Source organism: Nerophis ophidion, linkage group LG06 (genome assembly GCF_033978795.1).
Source record: "Nerophis ophidion isolate RoL-2023_Sa linkage group LG06, RoL_Noph_v1.0, whole genome shotgun sequence".
Lineage (NCBI taxonomy): Eukaryota > Metazoa > Chordata > Actinopteri > Syngnathiformes > Syngnathidae > Nerophis > Nerophis ophidion.
The window spans coordinates 33997169-34018447 of NC_084616.1; the positions used below are offsets into that span (position 1 = coordinate 33997169).

The 21279-nt window shown below is 38.4% G+C and overlaps 1 protein-coding gene and 1 long non-coding RNA gene across 7 annotated transcripts in view; one reads left to right on the plus strand and one right to left on the minus strand.

The window, feature by feature from the left end:
• Positions 1 to 1425: 1425 nt before the first annotated feature.
• LOC133554568 (uncharacterized) lies at positions 1426 to 5178 on the plus strand. Of its 5 annotated transcripts, XR_009807147.1 has the most exons (10): positions 1426 to 1572; positions 2313 to 2451; positions 2649 to 2773; positions 2956 to 3093; positions 3236 to 3329; positions 3428 to 3496; positions 3692 to 3937; positions 4045 to 4231; positions 4544 to 4671; positions 4778 to 5178. It is a non-coding gene; the product is annotated as an uncharacterized LOC133554568 (long non-coding RNA). The 5 variants fall into 5 exon arrangements; XR_009807146.1 differs by having other exon boundaries at positions 2956 to 3329; XR_009807145.1 differs by having other exon boundaries at positions 3236 to 3496.
• Positions 5179 to 6250: 1072 nt separating this feature from the next.
• larp4aa (La ribonucleoprotein 4Aa) overlaps positions 6251 to 21279 on the minus strand; it is a 36148-nt gene continuing 21119 nt past the window's right edge. Inside the window, exons 4-17 of one of the 2 annotated variants that reach the window (XM_061903491.1) lie at positions 20832 to 20913; positions 20616 to 20752; positions 20437 to 20540; positions 20238 to 20348; positions 20105 to 20158; positions 19814 to 20023; positions 19090 to 19190; positions 18894 to 18935; positions 14927 to 15154; positions 14788 to 14842; positions 14539 to 14697; positions 14317 to 14456; positions 14028 to 14232; positions 6251 to 8517 (exon numbers count right to left, since the gene is read on the minus strand). In XM_061903491.1, the coding sequence (XP_061759475.1) occupies positions 8122 to 8517; positions 14028 to 14232; positions 14317 to 14456; positions 14539 to 14697; positions 14788 to 14842; positions 14927 to 15154; positions 18894 to 18935; positions 19090 to 19190; positions 19814 to 20023; positions 20105 to 20158; positions 20238 to 20348; positions 20437 to 20540; positions 20616 to 20752; positions 20832 to 20913 (2024 nt within the window). In that variant the 3' untranslated portion in view covers positions 6251 to 8121. The remainder of the gene's footprint in view (positions 8518 to 14027; positions 14233 to 14316; positions 14457 to 14538; positions 14698 to 14787; positions 14843 to 14926; positions 15155 to 18893; positions 18936 to 19089; positions 19191 to 19813; positions 20024 to 20104; positions 20159 to 20237; positions 20349 to 20436; positions 20541 to 20615; positions 20753 to 20831; positions 20914 to 21279) is intronic. The other variant, XM_061903492.1, reaches the window with a different exon arrangement.

Here is a 21279-nt window from a genome sequence, read left to right on the forward strand (position 1 = left end):
TGTTTTGATGGTTTTATAGAGTACTTGGTACCATAATTGTATTTTTCCTATCTGCTGCTTTATTTAAAACTTGGAAATACTGTAGCCTTTATTTTATTTAAGTGACACTATTATTGTTCTGCTTTGATGGTGGGTTTTATACTTGAGTACTTGGTACCATAATTTTATTTTACCCAGTAGGCTGCTTTATTTAAAAACTTTTATTTATTTTCAGTATTGGTATTCTATTTGACAATTGTTGCACTACTGCCATGTTGGGGCCTTGTTGATCTCTTGTCTTTTGATAGTCTTGTTTTTTTGTTTGTATGTTTACAATAGCTTTTACATTTAAAGTTTTTTATACGAAAAAAAAAAAACTGGACAGTAACCATTGTAACCAAATAATGGCCTGGTGCAGGCTGGTGCAAAAATAAGTAAAAGCCTTGTGCAAATAACCGCCTGCTTCTTTTAAACGTCTCCAAAAATGATTTTGTGAAATAAACGCCCGGACTACTATTTGGTAATATACGGTGTGTGTATATATATATATGTATATATATATATTATACAGTTTATATATATAAATATATATATATATATATAGGGCAGCATGGTGGAGGAGGGGTTAGTGCATCTGCCTCAGAATACGAAGGTACTGGGTTCAATCCTGCACTCGCGATCTTTCTGTGTGGAGTTTGCATGTTCTCCCCGGGACTCCGTGGGTTCCCTCCGGGTACTCCACCTTCCTCCCACCTCCAAAGACATGCACCTGGGGATAGGTTGATAGGCAACACTAAATTGGCCCTATTGTGTGAATGTTGTCTATCTGAGTTGGCCCTAAAGTAAAAGCGGTAGAAATGGATGGATTGTATATATAACCCAATGCGGCCCCCCTAGTCAAAAACTTTGGAGACCCCTGCTGTATACAGTCTTCATACCTATGAAGGTTCTCATTCATCCAGGTCGTTGTCATCTCAGGGCATTCAATCGTTCGGACTAGATTTGACCAATCCAAGTCCATGAGCACGAACAGATGAAGGCTTCTCGGATGAGCGGCGAAATGTCTTCAATAACAAACCAAGCAGTCCACTTTAGGACTATTGAACGCCCTATACAGTCATCACATTATCAGGAATACATTTTTCTTAATACAATGTAGTGCTCTGAATAAGCTTTAGAGGAGTGCCACTGCCAGACTCATTTTTGATCAGGGGCCTTATGGAGAAAAATCTACTCTGGCTGGACTCGTAAAATCACAGCACAATGACTTAAAAATAAAGACAACTTCAGATTGTTTTTTGTTTGAAAATAGAACAAGCACATTCTGAAAATGTACAAATCATACATATATATTTTTTACACTTACACAGTAAAATCCCCAGTGTTAAATATGCAGTGTTAACCTGCATTATATCTATCAGCGTTATTACAACAACAGCTGGAGTAAAACGCCCCCCAGTGTTGGTGTTGATTTCCATCGTTGAACGAGACAGTGTTAAATGTACGCTGATTAGCCACGCCCTCCAGCCCCTCCTCGTTTCCACAACCTGAAGAATGTTCTGGAAGCCATTTTCTGAATGTCTAAGGACTGTGGTAAGTTGCTTCTCCTCTCTTACTAAATCAATTATTTGTCATTTGTAGCATCATGTCAGAATTTACTTTATATTGTTGCTCAATATGTAATGAAGCTATTTGTGTACGGTTTTGTATCTAAAAAATATGGTATTCTAAGAGGGCTAATGTCACCCAGTGAATGCTATCTAAAATGTTAGCCACCTCAGACTTCGTTTTTGTGAGAGATGTGGGAAAATTTCAAACATTATATGAAATAGAATATTTAATATGTAAATTGTATATAGTTATGCTCTGGAGATGTGGCGAAAAAAATAGTGAGTAACCCTGGTCTAGGCAGTATTGAGCGTGGGTGGCCAGAGCACAAAATCATGAGGTGTGTGTGTAAATATTTTTGCTTCTACATTGTTAATGGCGAGGTTACTAAACAATGACCTGTTAGCTTACCAGCGTGAAGATATGCAGATAAGATTACAGGTATCATAAATCATGTTTAATTGTATGTGTTTTTTGAATTGAGTGTGCAATTTCACATTTGTTGGCCCTTTTTTTTGGTAGCCCTATTTGAAATTATATATATGAGCAACCAAGTCATTAGGTTTTTCTAATTATCATTTTTCTTATATTTGTGTATACAGTATTTGTTTTGACTGGGCCTTTCAACTTTGGCTGTATGTTTCGCTTCAAAATAACTGATTTGAAACTCATTTAAAAAATATATCAAATGACCTGTCAATTTCTGCTTTTTTTCTGTTTCCTAGCATTTGCCAAATTCGGTGTCCCAGCTGTAAATGAAGGTGTCAAAGTTGTTGACAGTTCAGGGACTGAGATAGATTATGTTTTTTTAGGAAATTGTGAAGGAGCCAGCCACAGGGGTGCTAACCATCAAATACAAAACAGGTTTGTTACCGCTTTAAATTTGTAAGCTATATTAAAATTTTTATTCCAATATTGAGAAGAGGTAAATCTTTATTTATAATCAAGCTATGTAACTTTTGTTTTTAAAGTAAACCAATATCCTCCATTAGATTAGGTGTGGTTTTATGAGCAAATTGTGTCCAACATGTTTTATTTCTCCTTTTTGCAATGGTGGTTAGAATCTGACTCCATGGTGACCTCTCAAAAGTCACAATCATCCGTTTGTTCATCGGACTCAGACAAAATCATCCTTGAAGACACTCCTACCAGAAAGCGTCAGAGGCTGGACTCTGAAGCTATGCAAGTAAGATTTCATACAGGCACTAATGCTTTCTATTGAAAAAGGATTCAAATAGTTCAAACAATGATCGTAAATTGCATCGTATGAGGGCTATGTTTATGTTCTGTCCAGATTTTAACATTGTATTGTACTAAATATAGATTTCTTAAACTGTTTTATATTTTGGTTTGATATTTTTATTTCAGCTGGTAAAATCCATTCTTAGCAAGAAATCGGGTGGAGAAATATATAATAAATGAATACAACCGAACTAAGTCCTTGACAGAACAGAGCAGAAGAAAATTGGTGAATATACTGGCAGCTGAGATGACAAAGAATAATTGGTAAGCTGTTTATCGGTTTTGATTGGCAGATGTGTTCTTATTTAGGTTTCAGAGTAATCTAAAGTAAATAATAAACATTTCACTTCATCTTATAAAACGTGTGTATGACGAATAAACGTGAATATGATTTTTTTTTTTAAAGTACATCTCCATCAAGACAGGTGAAGGAAATGTATGCACAAGGAATTGTGAACTTGTTCCCCAACCTCAGAGACCCATTTTCCAAAAATGGCTTTGTGGGTTACACACTCGTAATTTTTGTCATTGTCTTTATTTTGAGTTTTCCCAAAGTATGTTGTGACTAATAGTGCCTATTTTTGCAATTCTCCTAAAGGAACATTTTTATGGAGAATTAAAACTATTCAGAGATGCAGTGCTAAAGAAAGTCGATCATCATTTGGAGGTAATCCTATATAATTCTTGAAAAATGTATTGAATAGAATAGTCATATGAGCACTTATTGGTTTTGTTGCATTTGTTGCAATGCTTTTCAGCCAATAGCCAAACATTTTTTCATAAAAGTTGGGTCACATTCAGCTGACAAAGTGTTTTGAACTGTATGTGATTGTCATGAGTCGTATGTCCCTATATTGTTTAGCTTTGGTGGAAGGACCATCTGATGAAGACAATCGGGAGGACCAACTGTTGGACGAGTTACCCAATTCCATCCAGAGATTGTCCTGTCTTGGAAGCGATGTCACTGATGAAACATTCGGCTGACGTGGACACGGTCATCAAAAAGATGAAGCTGACATTTGCCCATCGGCATAACATGGTCCTGGACCAACAGCAGTCAAGCAACATTCTATCTTATTTTCCTCGTTTTAAAGACATCAATGGCTTGGTAATTATCTCATCAACATTTTCTGTATTAATGTTGTACAACTATTGCACATTTTAACTGTCGTTTTCTGTGTAATTTTAAAATTGGTAACTAACTTCCCACTACAGGTTGAACAGGATTTTGTTCTAATGTTTGGAGAGGATTAAGCGTGCAAGTTTCTGGAGAAGTGGTCAACCACATTCAAAAAGAAGATCTTCCAACAATGCAGAAAGCTTCCCTCCATCTTTGAGCTTGAGGAACTCCTGATGGCAGCTGACCCTCCTGAGGATGGGGCTGAAGTGAATGTTGACTTTGGTAAGATGTTTGTAAGGATACATTCATTTAAATGAGAGCATGTTCAAAATGCGGATTTACAACCATGATTAGAACAAAAATCCAAAGTTTTTGGCCTCACCAAGAATATTTTGGGGGGAAAAAGAGCTTCTTCAGGTGTTTTCAAAGTGCCATACTTTATTTATATATATATATATATATATATATATATATATATATATATATATATATATATATATATATATATTATGAAAATGCCACTGACCTTGCAGTGTATTAAATTAAATTGTTGGTCCACATTTGAAGTAGGCTATCAAACTTTTTCTGTTTCAGGTTGGGACAGCGACCTCTCATCGATTTTGCTGCTCTTACACTTGATCGCACCGACTACTCTAGGTCGGAAGAGGCCAGGAGAAGTTTCTGCATCCCGGGCTGAGAAGCATCTTGTGGTCTTCAAAAAGGTTTGTATTGTTCTCTAATGAAGGATATTTAGTTTACAATAATTTATGTAATCATTTCTATTATATAACCACAACCATGTTGATTTTTTTATTCTTCTCTCCATAGACTGTATAAAGCATCCTAGAACATCTTGACACCATTATTACCACCACTCAACCCTATCTCCTGGCTGTTGGAGTGAGGAAGAATACAATCCACGAGTTCTTCATAATTCTCGACAAGAATGCTGTACCTTGCAGGTCACACTCCTCTCTTGGTGCATTTGATGAACTGTTTAAAGCACACTTTGTGTTTGCGACATCATACCACACCATGCTCCACAACATGTACACATTCATGCCTTACTCCAAACCATTTGATGTTCAAATGGCGTATGGAACATCATGTTCCACATTGTATGTTGTCCCATATTGTCATTTCATGCACCTAAGGTCACCCTTTATGTATTCTGTCCCTAAAGTTGATTGTCCTGCCTGACAAATAAAGGTTAAACGTATGATATTGTATTACTGTTTTGCACTCACTTGCTATTTACAAGACAAAGTTGGTGAGACTTAATTTGACACTGCACAAGAGTAAATCAAGTAGAATGAGCACCATTTTTTTTTTCAGAAATAGTGTGAGGTTTTATAAAAACTGCAATGTTTAGCACATTTTTACTGTTTACCAAATATTTTTTTCTTCACTGCAAGGGAGTGAATAAACATCATAGTGTATTATCAAACCTTATCAGAGTTTTGATTCAACACCAAAGCAGTGTTAATGAGCAAATACATTTAACTTGGTGTACAATCATCACCACAGAAGAGTAATTTATCATCACTACTCAAGAGTATTAAGTTGAACAACACTCCATAGTGTTACAATTTTGACTCTAGTGTTCATTTAACTCTATAAATTTAACACTATGGAAAGAGTAAATTTAACACCAGCTCAGGTTAGGACCAAATAGACGTTTGAGTAGTGTTAAATTTAACTCTAAATATTGATTTTACACTATAGAATTTACTGTGTACATGTTGCAGTTAATATTGTCTGTTTTTATATATATTTTTGGAATAAATTATGTTATGTTAAAAAACTCATTGGTGTCAAATTTCAATCCATCAAGATAAAAACATATCAAAATCAAATTACAGGATGTTATTTATATAGTTTTGCTAATCTTCCTTGACTGATGTACTAAAATCATGTTTTATTTTGTACAGCCCTGCGATGAGGTTGCGACTTGTCCAGGGTGTACCGCGCCTTCCGCCCGAATGCAGCTGAGATAGGTTCCAGCACCCCCCGCGACCCCAAAAAGGACAAGCGGTAGAAAAAGGATGGATGGATATGTAGCATCATCTACAGATACAAATAATTGCTATTGCGGCATCTAGTGGACACATTTAGAATAGGAGTTTATTTAATTCGAACATTTCAGGTAAATGTTTATACTTAGTAAACTCATCCCGCTGGCCGGATAAAACCTGTCCGCAGGCCTGATCCGGCTCTCAGGCCGTACGATAGACACCACTGCTTCAGAGACTGACTTAAGTGAAGTGTGAAAGGAGCTGAAATAAATGTGACACAGGAAAGTTCAAATCAAAATAATTTATTTTTTGGTGACAATTCTTGCAGTTCTAGGATTGTGTCTCAGACACTCAACTATATTTCCTTTTACAATCCCAATCAAAATGAACAAAAATAACCCAAACATAAAAAGGACAGGGGTAAAGGGTTCTTTTGTCGGTGGGTATATGCAAGCCTGTCAACCATATGCTTCTAAAATGATTTCACATTATAAGCAAATTCACCTTGATGTTAGTGCATTTATATATTTAGACAAAATCACTGGCTGCTCAAAACTCATTCATCAAAACCAAATAATAGCTCCAGTGATCGGTTACATTACTGTATTTCTCGCCCTCAAAGTCGACGCATCAAGTATTCTCTCTCTGCCAGCATTTTCAACAGTTACAAATGACAGGCATGATTTGATTTTTGCCAATGCAATTTCGCACAGCTGTGGGGGAAACCGGCCTTCTGAGATTGGGAGAAAAGCCCTGTGCATCCAAAACATTTAAAATAAATATTTAAAAAGCAATACATACATGTGAGTCAAACCTCAACATTCTAAAGTTAACTAGTTTTTGTCCAAATTTTAGAAAGGAAAAAAAAAAAGCAAACCCACCCTAAAAAGCACAAACAAGCGGTCAGAAGCCTCCAACTGTGATTTCCATACTATAGCAACTGAAATCTCCCACACTATTAAAGGCTAAGACTAAACAGCACAGCCGACTATATCTCTACAGTCTCTTCAAAATCCAGTTTTTGCTGGGTCAAACCATCTCCACAGACTACATTATTTAGCCGACTGCATCCTCGCACTGTTGTAGCAGGCAGCTGGCGCATAGCACAAGAAAACAATGGCAATTATTTTACATCCACGACTTCCAAATGTAGTGTAGCCATTATTCTTAGCTAAAACCACTGTCCAGTCTTTATATGCGGTGCCGCAGTTCACAGATAGAAGCATTACCTGGATATCATGTGACTCACCAGGGAAATCAAGTGACATTTAACCACCTCGGCCTATCGCTACACTAAACAAACATGTAAACAGAGATTCTGACTGATTATCAATGTTTTGCACCCATCCAGGGCGATATCAGAATGATCGTGAAGACTCTGGACCAGGCTTGCAGAGCCACACTGCCCAACAGGACAGTGCGCAGCCAAGGGTGGATTTTATCTTGAAAACAAAAAGGCGCATAAACTCATTAATCGTCACTTTCTGGTGTCTGACCATCGTAATTTTAAACCCGGCCGTAGAACATGTCATTAATATACATTAGAAGAGCACGGTGTCCAACAACAGGACTGAGTCTCTCCATCTCTGACACCCTTTCATTAAATCAGTGCAACAGCACAATGCAGCACTTAATCAATGCATAAACAGTCAACCCTTCAGTCATACTTGCAAACCTAAGCACACACACACAAAAAAAAAAAAGACATCTCATTGTGTGTTAGTGATATCTTTGTATATGTACATGACATATGCATGTTTTCCTTTAGTGCATAATGTTCTTACAGACCTGACGTCTAGTCTTGAAATCAAAACTGGTAGATCAGCATCCTACCTCTCCCAAGCCAGGCATAAATGAGATGACCTCCAGTAAAAATTACTTAAATTCTTTTCAGCATAAAGCTAAAGGCCAAGTACGTTTCATATTTCCTTTTTAAATCACTCATTTAAGTTCATCAGGCGCCATTTTGCCCATCAGTCCTGGCTGTCCCGCTCTTGTTGCCATTTTAAAAGCTTTTCTGTGGACAAGTTCCTGGGGGAAGGTAGCTACCATAATGTTGTTGCTTTTATCGTATTCATTTTAATATAATTATACATATATATCCATGTATATTTTCATACATCTTTTTTTATATTTCATAAAGTTTGTTTGTCGTCCTTACTTTGGCGACACTGGTGGAATATTCTGCTCTTTGCCAGTGTGCCTGTAACCTCCCTGCGGAGAGTGGCGTCGTGCTAGAGGCGGCCGCTTCTGGTCGCGGAACTTGAGGCCGCCAGTGCCTCTGGGGCCATTGCTGCGGTAGTGGGCTTTAAAGTCACGGTCACGCATGGGCCGGCTGTCTTTGAACTCCCGTCCACCCTCCCTGACATGGCCTCTCTCCTGCTTGTCTCCAGGAGCGCTGCTGGAGCCTGGCTCCTCAGCCTTGTTCACACGCAATTCACGCAAAGGCTGACCTGACGCCGTGCTGCTGGGGGATGCCGAGGCGGGGACTGCAGGTGGGGGGTCTTTGGGAGGCCGTTGGCACACCTCAGCATAGCTGAGCTTACGTGGCTCCTGGACAAAAAGAAAACTGAATGAAAAAATGCAAACTTTTAAACTGATTTAGTCAACTCTCCTTGTTTAGAGCAACTTTTTAGATGACCTCAGTGATTAAGTGGCATCACTTGTGATTGGTTGTCATCAAGAAAAGTTTCTACCAACTTGTAAAGATTGCCTTGAACATCTCAATTCTAAGCATCTCTCAGACTTCTCATTCCAGAACATGATAAAAACAAGTCTGGGAATGCTTGAAGACTTCAACAATGGTACTTTGTATCAAACTAAGTGCAGCCGCTTAACTTTTAAATGTGTGTAAGCGTTGTGTAATTCAGTTAGGTGGCCTTTACATGTTAAAGTGTCAAAAGTAAGCTGATGACTAAAAACTTTGATTTTTAAAGGCCTACTGAAACCCACTACTACCGACCACGCAGTCTGATAGTTTACATATCAATGATGAAATATTAACATTGCAACACATGCCAATACGACCTTTTTAGTTTACTAAAGTGCAATTTTAAATTTCCTGCGAGTTTCTTGTTGAAAACGTCACGGAATGATGACAAAGACGGGTGACGTCAAGTACTGTCAGGAAATATTAGCGCTGCACCACTCGCGGCCAAAAGTCGTCTGCTTTAACCGCATAATTACACAGTAATTTGGACATCTGTGTTGCTGAATCTTTTGCAATTTGTTCATTTAATAATGGAGACTATAAATAAAACAATGCTGTTGGTGGAAAGCGGTGGAATGCAGCCGTCTTTAGCACAGAGACACAGCTGGTGTTTCTTTGTTTGTTGTGAAGCGGAGCGGTCAAGCGAACATGTTTTCTCTACGTCAACCAGCATGTTTTTGGATGGGGAAATTGGGATACATATCTTACCGGAGATTTCATTGGATTATTCGTCGTCCTGCAGCAGCTATTTAAAAGGCAGCAGTGAGCTTGGCTCCTTGGCTTCTCTCTGAGACACTTTGTGTTCACCCCAGCCATCCGACCTCGAGGTATGTCTTTACAATCTTTAAAATCTCACTAAAACACTATTAAAACAATAAGCAAATAAGGGATCTTCCAGAATTATCCTAGTAAATGCGTCTAATTACATCTGAAACGCTCACACTGCCGCCGCTTTTTCTTTTTTTTTCCTAGTCCTTTACTATCAATATCCTAATTCACGAATCTTTCATCCTCGCTCAAATTAATGGGGAAATTGTCGCTTTCTCGGTCCGAATTGCTCTTACTGCTGGTGGCTCCCATTAAAAACAATGTAAATATGTGTGGAGCCCTGCAACTCGTGACGTCACGCGCACATACTTCCGGTAAAGGCAGGGCTTTTCTATTAGCGACCAAAAGTTGCGAACTTTATCGTCGATGTTCTCTACTAAATCCTTTCAGCAAAAATATGGCAATATCGCGAAATGATCAAGGATGACACATAGAATGGACCTGCTATTCCCGTTTAAATAAGAACATTTAATTTCAGTAGGCCTTTAAAGTCATGTTAGGCTTGGGCAATATGGCCTAAAAATAAAACCATTAGGGGGGGATTACCCCGTCGCCCCCATCCCCTAATTTAAAAAAAAAACAAGACGAATGACTTAGTTCAAAACAAATTTTGCTTTTATTTGATCAAAAACTAGTAGTTTTAAATGACAGTGCATCTTACTCTGACCAAAATTTAAATTTCTATAGGGTTCTGTATTTTAGAACAGACTTAGTATAAAATAATTTTCAAAAAACTAAAGATGAAACTGATTAAATGTAGTAATTGTAACTAATTCTGGCATATTTACTGTGATGCTTTTGTACTAATCAAATAGTTATTCAATATAGAAATCCTTATGGGAGGCAATACTTCTGTCTTGAAGAAAAAAAAAAGCTTCTGTAAACGAATATGCATCATGTCATTGGCGATTGATAAAGTGCAAATCTTCTGTCTTGAATAGAATACTACTGTAAACAAACAAGTAGCATATCATTGCATGCAAATAAACTCCAACATTGGAGATCCTTAGAGTACAACATTAAATGTTCTGTCTTGAGTAAAATACTTTAAGTAGATAAACGCAGGATTTTTCACTGTTTGGTCATCACTTCTTTAGCGATGTGCACAACGACCGTTTAGTGATCGTTTTCCACTGTGCTGCTTCTTATCATAGTGCACACGTTAACTTGTGTAAATGATTCCACCACAATAATCAACTTTTTAATGAGAATGTGTTTGTTTCTATGTGATTATTTGCCTTAAAGAGTTGCAATTCCCCTACGTCTGGATGTTTTGGGTTCAGATGCCATAATAAGTTTGTTGTACTGCTGCCTTTTCTAAACAAACTGTGCAGAATTCAGTGATTTGTTCCACGGCAATTGCCGCAAAACCTAACCACTAACAAGACTAATCTTTTATGGAACAAATGTTTTGCTCTCGTTTGTGTTAGCATCAGCCATGTTGTGTTATGTGTTTGAATCTCCCGAATGAAATAAGGGTGAGGGTGGAAGCTCCTGTGGGCAAAAAGTATGACAGAGCAAAAAGAGAACATTGATTAATTTTTTAGAATTTCTACTGGTATCATACAAAATTGTAATCATCTGAAAATTATAATCAAGAATAGTTAAAAAGTTTACATTAACTGTTACTATCTAGTCAATGAGAATCTGAGATTTTATTTGTAATCTTTTTTTTTTTTTGCAGGAGCAGCAGCTGATAGATGTGACAGTGAAAGCATATGTCGCTTTGTTGGTAACGCCAACATACATTTGACATTGTTAAAGCTGCCTGCCTGTAATGGTGAACATGTGACTAGCTAATAGCATGTGTGATTCCAACTCACTGTTGCCCATTGAGCAAAGATTGAAGCATTTTTGCACACCCTGAGAACACATTTTTGGGTTTACCATCAAAGAGCTTTAACTAGGTTTAGAAAAGTTAGCTTGTCAGTCACGTTTGCATTTTCCCGGTATGTTTTAAAATATTCATGGTGTGCTGAATTTTTTTTAATTTATTTTATTTTTTTAATTCACAATCTTTATTAAAGACAAAAACATGTTTTTTATGCATTCTAAGTCGTAAATACGCGTTAGCAAACTAATCTAACAATGGAGTCAATGGTAGTGCCTCTTTTCCAACCACAGTCATCTAAATAGGAATGAGTTCAAAGTTCTCTTTAAAAAATGCTGTAAAATATATATCCTCGAAAAAAAAATGCCTTATATCAACCACAACTGGAAGATACATTTTTTAATCAAGATACAAATACAAACATTGTTAAAAGGCTTCATGGAATAATAAATGACATAACTAAGAATGTTAATGATACACTGATGAATGATACATGGATAAATGATTTTATGTTTAAAAAAAAAAGAAAAAAGACAATTACTTTTTGCATTCATTGTCTGGGAAATTATTCTGACTCGGGGGGCCAAATTGAGAGAAAAAATGTGTCTGAGGCTTGTTGTATATAAAATAAATAAACAAATACATAAATGAATCAAAGCTGTAAAAATTTACTGTACAGTATGTGTGCTTGTGTCCCTTTTTACAGGCACACCAATACAAAAATACCTATGAATGTTCTCATTCATCCAGGTCATTGTACTCTCAGGGCATTCAATCAATCGCAACTGGACTGCTTGGTTTGTCTTAAAAGACTCATCTGAGTAGGCTTCATCGGTTTGTGCTCATAAATTTAGGTTGGTCAGATCGCAGCTGGTGCCAGAACCAAAAATACTTATACTCCAAAACGAGAAGGGTGTGCGTGGGCCAAGATGGTTTCGCCCTATCGTAATGAGAAAAAACACCGATTTGATGCAAACAAGCACTCCTACTGTCAAAGCCAACGACAATAATCGAAGTGCAATTTCCCCTCGTTAGCAATGACGTATCGTGTGGCTGAACGATTGCTGTAGATCGACTACAACCTGATAACTCAATGATGACAACCTTCTTCTTTGTAGAAGTATACTAAATACACTAAAAGAGTGGCTGAACCGTAAGTACCATAAAAATGCGCAATGCAAAAACAGAAAATTTACAGACCAGTCCAAAATAGTCTGAATTGCCCACGTAAGCATTCCATTCAGTTGCAAACAAATGGCATTCTGGTCTGTTAACTACTGTTATTTAACTACAAATAACTACTGTTATTTGTTGGAGGCTAAATTGCAGAGTCTTTAGGGATGGCTAAAAGGATAGTGTTGTATGTGGGAGACAGGCGGTTATGCAGACCACCTCTGTTCACCTTGACTTAAATGGCTTCCCTCACTCTTTCATCCTCCCTGTCCAGAATCTGTACATTTCTGTTCTCAAACAGAAAGAAATGCTGTTTCTCCCTGCGGTGCTGGTAGACAGCGGAGTCTTGGCCTGAAGAGTTTACCCGTGTCTTCTGTGGTAAGCGTCGTCATGTGTGGTGCCTGCGCCACGAAAGCTGCTACTAACTATGTGTGTTGAAGTGGAGACGACTGAAATAAAATATTTGTGTATGAAACAAGCTCAGTTTCCTTATTAACATGACATGGTGTCACAGTTAAAGACTACACGCCTACAGTGACCAACCAATGGCAAAGTTTGGGCCCACGGACCCGTTTCATTTTGCCGTATTAAGGTAGCACTTTTCACACTTTCGGACCAGATCTTACAAGACCTCTTGTATCCAGTTTGAAAGCCGCAGTCAAAGAAAAAACACAGACGTACCAATGTATCGAGGACGGTAAAGTTATTAAGTTCATATTCATTCATTGTTCAATTGATTGACTTACTACTATAGTTGTAGTCCTACAATTGAATACATTTTGTAATGCCTTTGGAGGTTGAATTTAGAGTTAATGCCATTTAAAGCCTTAATTTTCTCAAAATCCATTTACCGTATTTCCTTGAATTGCCGCAGGGAATGTAGTATGAGCCTGCCTTGAATTACTGCCGAGGCAAACTCGCTTCCCAAAATAATTAGCGCAGGCTTAGTATTACCCCTGTCATCATTTCCAAAATGGAGGATGCTGATTTTAATACCGGTAATTTGAAAATCGCATAAAGGGAAGAAGATTAAGAGCTATTCAGTAGGATTTAAGGTCCAAGCTTACATCACACTCAAATTTTTACTGCATACCTTTGGTAAGTGCCGGAGTGAGAAGAGGTTTTAAAATAATTAGCGCATGCTTACTTTTCCCGCATGCCTTTGGTAAGCGCAGGAGTGAGAAGAGGTTTTAAATTAATTAGCGCCTCGGCGGCAATTCAAGGAAATACGGTAATTACTTTTAATGCGTCGCCTAATAAACTTGAATTTATCGATAAAACCCACTTTAATCGCCCAGGCCCAAGTAGTGTAAATAAGATGTGAACTACACAATTGTCAAAAAATGTTTAGCAGTTAGGGGTCAAGATGTTCAAAGGTCAAATTAGAAAAAAAAAGTGGCATAACTTCTGCCCCACGCTGGTGTATAAGGGACCAAAGGGACTGTGTAGCCAAAGAACAAGGGGCAAATAAATTTCTGTTGCTGAGACAACTTCTACTAGCAGAGGGAGCCAAATTCTCACCTGTGAAAGGGTCGGAACAGTGGCAGGAACAGGTGTAGGCATGCTGGGCTTCACTGGTGTGGAGACAGTAGGTGCTTGAGGCCTGGCGCTCGGCACGGCTTGTGTGGAGGACGGGCTGACTGTCGCTTGAATGGGTGCTGTGCTTTGGGTCAGTTTTGGAATGCTTAGCTCCGGTCGCTCAACCCTCTTCTCCAGATTCTCCATACTATCAAAACGAGCGATTTTAAACGCCCACACAGCAATTACAGACCATGTAACTTGTCAAACCGTTATTATGCAAGTTACTTACCTAGGAGCTGATGGTGCGAGTGGCTGTGTGACAGGCTTTGCAGGTGTTCGGGTGGGACTTAAGCTTGTCAAACTATCTTCTCTGACCACAGGTTGGCTTGGAGCTGGGCTTACAGCGGTTTCTTTATTTACCGGTTCCATCTTAAGACAATAAAAAAGTTGCATGTTTGTAGCAACACTCGGACGTACATTTTTTGTTTTTGTCTATGACTTTTCCCCCTACCTTGTCCCTGTACAAACCGCGAACAACATCAGACATTCTGTTTTCGAGCACTGGCTCTCCTTGAGTACTGATCACACAGCCAGGAAGAGGAGGAAAATTAGTGGCAGCCAAGTCAAACTTGGGAGGTGACACTTTTACTTCAGCCAGCGGTACAGGCCTCTGAGGGATGACAAGGATATGTGGCCAAACAGCAAGGTCAGGTATTTCTGACATTTTAAATTAATGTACAAAAAAAATGAAGGTCTGTACCATAATACGGTCATCTTCTCTCCGCCTCCGTGTTCCTCTGTAAGTGGTGCCTCTTCTGAAATGCAAGAAGAATGAAAGGTCAAAGTTGGAATTCATGACTCCACTCATCAAACAGCAATAGAAGTAAAACCATGGTTACCGTCCACGTGCAGCCATGCTACTGTCATCATTAGGGTCCAAAGATGAGGAGGAGGAAGAAAGATGTGAAAACATAGAGCTTAGGTCAGAGGCCGGCTGGGCTGGGTTACAGATGGCGGAGCTAGGGACAGGAGGCTGTGGACTGCGCAGTCCTGTCAGACTTTCCAAGGACACAGGAGTTACGGACGATGTTAACTCGTTCGGCCTAACCTGGGGTTTTGTGTGGTTTCTGAAGGAGAGGAATATGTAATAGTCAACCGAAAAGCTTGCACTTCAAATTACAACTGGCAACCAGTGTTTTCTGCACTGCACACCAGTAATGAAAACACTGGTCAACAAAAAGATAACTCTGCCTCCTTAAGCAAAACATTTCTACATGCAAAGAGGGGCCTCTGGACACCTGTGCTTGTGATGGGTTGAATCTGTGGAGATATTGCATACCATTTTGTTGGTACTTTGCAACCAATCAAACTCAGAAGAATATCTGATAGCCATTAAGGCCTGCACAGGCTTCAAATAGCACATGACAAACACTAATTTCTCCGATGACATCAAAATCCCCCCAGCACAGACTGATCTCACACATATTTGACCCTCAGATCTCATAATCTTAAAAATCATTGGGATGAGACTGAAGCACTTGACTTTGTCAGGCAAGGACAGAGAGAAGATAGAGGAGAGAAAGAGACAGAACCAAAGATACAGAGAGAAGATAGAGAGAGAAAAGAAAGAGACAGAACCAAAGACAGTTACTTAACACCTCAATTTCCCTCTGAGTCATGATTTCATCATTGGGTCTGACTGAAGAAGTGTCCTTTGAGATATTTCTATTTGAAGCGGACGTTTAGCAGCAAAAAACAGAAGTGCTGTTGTCTCCTTGCAAAAAGAGACAGGTGGACTTCTGATTGTTAAAACATCACAGTACATAGCAAACGGCAATGAAACCCCGCATGGAAAAAAAACCAATTAAAAAAACAAGATGGATGGTTAATTAAAATGAAAGGGTGAAGTGTTACATGTAATGCATCAAGGCAGGGTGGCAAAAACTGGAAAAGCCAATTGCTTTAAATCACATAGCATCTGCTGCTATTTCTCAAATAATTTAGTAATGAGCTGGCACAGAAATTTAAAGGAGTCATATTATGCAAAACACACTTTCTTGCCGGTTGGTACCCTTTTTTGTGTTTTAGGGGGTCCAATAAGTGCATAACATTTGAATTCTTGTAGAGGATATATATTGAACAATTTTGCAGTGTTCCAAATGAGCATTTTAGAATTTGAGACAATAGTGACTGAGTTTGACAGCGGACAGCTATATATGTGAAGAAGTAAAAGGTGCCTGCTTAACTTTTGTGTTTCCTGACCAGGTACCTAATCAGACGCGAACCAGCCCATCATGATGCACAAAGACCGGCAATGTAAGTGCTGCCTCGGTAAAAGGGCAATATATAAGTAAGATCATACAATTTATTGCAGCGGTGGATATAAGGGCACGGTGAGTTTTAAGTAAGACACTGGCACATGTATTTACAGTACAGTAGGGATGTAACGATAAACAGTAAAAATGATAACCGCGGTAAAATCCTAGACAATATGTAATACCGTTTTAAACTAAAATGATGGAAAAATCATGATGGATAGATGCACTTTGATTAACCTAGAGACTGATTGTCGCCAGCTAGCTAGCTTAAAGGCAATCTGCACTTTTTTGGGAATTTTGCCTATCAATGACAATTTCTTTGTAAGACAAGAACACATCTTTCTTTTTCTTATGCATTCTAAATAGTAAATAAATGCGATCAAATGTCCGCTTACACTGGAGCCCATGGGATTTGCTCTATTCTGCCTAGAACGCTCATTGCACCGGTCGCACACATCTGCGGTCCTCTCCAAGGTTTCTCATTGTCATCCCATTGGTTGAGTTTTTTCTTGCCCTGATGTGGGATCTGAGCCGAGGATGTCGTTGTGGCTTGTGCAGCCCTTTGAGACAATCGTGATTTAGGGCTATATAAGTAAACATTTATTGATTGACTGATTGATAAAAACATCCAAACACCTCCATTAAGGATTAATATACATGCTTTAAGTATATTTATAATGTAGTAACAGGCACATTTATAATAAACCTATTTACATATTTTGCCTATTTTAAGAATACAGTGGTGCGTCACCGTATTCGCTTTTTTCCCTGCGACATCACTGATTTTTACTCACTACAGATCAATCAATCAATCAATGTTTATTTATATAGCCCTAAATCACAAATGTCTCAAAGGACTGTACAAACCATTACGACTACGACATCCTCGGAAGAACCCACAAAAGATGACAAATATAATAAAACATCACTAACTGTACAATGCCTGTCATTATGATGGCGACTGATAGAGTGGTGTTATAGTCCCGTTTAGATGAATAATGAGTCAATCCCCGTGAAAAAAGAGGTGGGAGTGGTGGTGGAACTAAGTGTCTTTTCATGTCTTTCTCGCCATTTCAGGGTACAAATTGTCTTTCTAAGTGTACCAAGCTGTAAGATTACATCCTCACCTTTCAACTATCAAGGTGAGAGGCATTATTTATGATCTAACGTATAAACTTCCAAGAAAGCAGCGCACCAGCCGATGTCAACATAGTTACACAAGCTTGTGATCATGGCCCCGCTGTAAATCGTTTGTTGGTGTTGGTGCTTATAAAACAACCTAACACTTGGTTAATATTTAAATTGCAAAATGTAAATAGGGTATAGTTGGCAGTTTATGGATGGTTATTTTTTGGGTTCTATGGGCGGAATGGAGTACCTCCCATTGGTTCCATTGTAAGCGGACTTTTAATTACGAATTAGAATGCATTTAAAAAATTACATGTGTCGTTTTGTCTTTCATAATAATTGTGAACAATAGGCAAAAATCCCCAAAAAGTGCAGTTCACCTTTAAACGCAAACAAGAAAACAAGAGCATTTAATACCTTTCCACATTAAGAAACGACCCACCCCAATCTTAACTAATTAAAACTATAAACAACTCTGAACAACTAAGCTTTTCAATTGTGCACATTGAACAGAAAAGCCGTGCTCTTATTACAGTGATTGTTCTATTCTCAGAGGAAAAGAGACGTAGGATTTTTATATGGTGTGTTCAAGGACTACTATACAGAGTAGGATGCCACAACGCCCACCAGAAATAATATTAGTTTTATTATTTTAATCAATGCACACTTAATTCAAATAATTTTAAGCGCAACATAAACCAATAATTAAAAAAACAAAAACTTTAAACTGTTTTAATGGCAATCAGCAAAGCCTAAAAAAATAAATACTCAAGAAAATAGTGTTTTTTTTTAACAATGTGTATTCCCTTTATTTTTAAAAATAACAGTCTGTGTGTAAAAGTACTTGAGCACATTCAACAATCCCATAATAATAACTGACAATTTTGGTGATAGGAAATTTTCAAAGGTTTTCTCGGTTACAGAGTTAGTGTTTAGCATACATTGTTAATGTATTGTTTTACCATCCATCCATCCATCCATTTACTACCGCTTATTCCCTACCATTTAATAATATGTTCAGTCTGCCCTGCACTGTATAACTATTAATAGATTACTTGGCGTCTGGCTGAACGCAGTTCCTTAAAACTACAAAAATGGCTGTCGGTGTGGAGCAAGTCTTACTCAGCTGAAAGGTGTGTATAAGACAGTTCTAAAAATTCTCATTTTCAGAGTAAGAAAGTGGCTTAAAATAGTCTGTTAAGCCGAATGTATGCAAAATGTTGACCACTGCACGCACCACCATAACATGTAATGTAGAACACAAGGAAGTGTTTTATATGTACATTTAAAAACATCGTAATATGACCCTTTAAAAAAAAAAAAAAATGGCTACCCAGAAATATGGATTCAGTCATTTGGCTGCCATATGGGAAGATATGAGGGTAGCAATGAAGCTTATTATGAAACATAATATTGGTACCTGAAGGCATTTATTACATTCTTTCTTGAATAGAGGGGGACACTGTAGGGATAGTAAGAAGACAGATAGTCAAGAACAATTTTCTCTTTTGTTCACTGTAATGATTATATCTGTTTAATTATTTGATTGTCTCCAAAAAGTAAAAACAAGAGCGTTTTTAAGAAAAGCGCAAATTACCAAATGGAAGACACCTTACCGATTTCTGTTAAAAGGTCGAGTGACTGTAAGAGAACCAGAGCCAGTTTTATAGTGTCCAGAGCCAAATCCATTCACAAAGGTACTGTTGGGAAAAGGTGCCTGCAGAAAAAGGAATTGGATAAATTTTAAATGGTAATTGGCTAACAAAGCAGACATAATAAAGAAGGAAACAAAATAAATAGTTATTTTATGCTACTCAACAGTAATTTTAACACAACAAAGCACACTCGAAGACATTAGTAAAGCTGTAAAATGGCAGCCATATAACTGACATACATTGATCTCAAGTCATTTGACCCTCAGATCTCATAATCTCTTGGTTCATTGGGGTGCGAGTGAAGCTCCGGACTTCAAAAGTCAAAGACTGATGAGAGAGAGCGAGAGAAAGCAAGAGAGAGAGAGGGAGAGAGAGAGAGAGAAACAGATAGAGACAGAGACAGATAGAGCGAGGGGGAGGGAAAAAGAGATGAATAAAGCCAGTTGCTTCACACCAGAATCTCCCTCCATGCGTCATGATTTCATCATCGAGTCTGACTGAGCTGTGTGGGGTCGTGGATTCGTTTAACGATTCATGCCTACACTGGATCGTACAACCTCACATGTATGTCATTATGGCTGAGTTAAAACAACAGCACTTTTTTTTTTGCTATTGATTTTGTGAACGCCTAACATTGCATTCATTGTATTTGGAATACTAGATCGACAATATCTGTGTGTCTCACCAAAGGAGTTTCAAAGTACGGCGTGGGTGAGGTTGTCCAGGTGGGAGGCGCAATGCCGTAGACTGGGTACTGCTGCTGTGGGTAGATGTGCTGCATGTACAGGGGGGAGCTGTACTGGGAATGGCTCTGGGACTGCTGGGAGTACAGGCTGCTGTCCATGCTACGGTAGCCATTCTTTGCAAAGAATGTGTTGATTGCCTTTATTCTGGCCTGTCAACATAGGAGGGGGAAGTAAGTAAACCTATGTGACAAATATACCACACCTAAAAAAAAAAAAGGGATTTTTCTCACCATTATGGGTTTTCCCTGAAATGTTTTTACTTCCTCTCGCAAGTATTCATATGCCTAGGGACAGAATAACATACAAACCTAAGAAAAGTCTTACAGCTGCCTTTTGTCTGATAATACGAGAACTTGCTCTTACCTGCTGAGCATCGGTGTCTGACTGGAATGTGATGTACCAGTTGTTATTATGTGCAAACTCAACACTTATCACCTTTGGACAGTTGTCGTTTTTAAACAGGGACTCTACTTCCTAAAAAAGTTAACCAGCGTGTGCCACCTCATGTTACAACAAAATAACAGTTTTACTTCACTTGCCATTATTGTGAATGGCTATTTACCTCAATGGGTGTGGTTTCAGGGACTTCCCGCAGTATGATAATACATCGTTTGTGGTTGGGGCGCACTTTCTCCCCTTTCTCATCCACTTGTACCATGGGCGATGCTGAGGGCAGGGGGGATAGCGCGCAAATTAGATTCATTTCTTTACAGCATCGAGGAGCTGAAACATGTCACTTACATCTCAACACATCCAAAATTAGTTCCATGTCACTAGTGAGGACCTTAATGCCCTCCATGCTAGCAATGGTCCAAATAGGGACAAACTGGTCGCTGTCCATCTGGGACATTAGGTACAGGTCCTTGGAGAGGTTTTCTCTAAATGTTAAAAAAATATTTGTAAAGATGAGTCCTCTCATTAAAATTGAACACAAGGTTAAGTTAACTGAACTCTTACCTTGAGAAGTAAAACTCCAGCTCTTTTTTCAGAGACTCACGCAGGTTCTCAGATGAGACTGGTTGATCTTCAATTTTGGACTCTAGAGCATGTAAAAAGGATTATTTTATAGGAGCTGACAAGACGCGTTTATAATAATGCTCTTAAGAAAAAAACGCTCGCTTTATGACAAACTTAAATCTATTTCCACCTTGACACCAGAATGCAATACTGTGTCAAATAGCAAAATAAACCTAATTGGAAGAAGTTAAAAAAGTGTAACAAAGTGCCTTCATTAGAAAACAGGGTTTGCCTGTTCATGTAATTCACAAAAATCAAGCATTTTTGTTAGCATGTGGCAAAGCAGTATTGTGGGTTCCCTAAAATAGCAGCAGGACTAGTAATAATAATGGCGTGTGCATGTGCATGTCCGTCCGTCCGTCCGTCCGTCGACAACATTTATTCATAC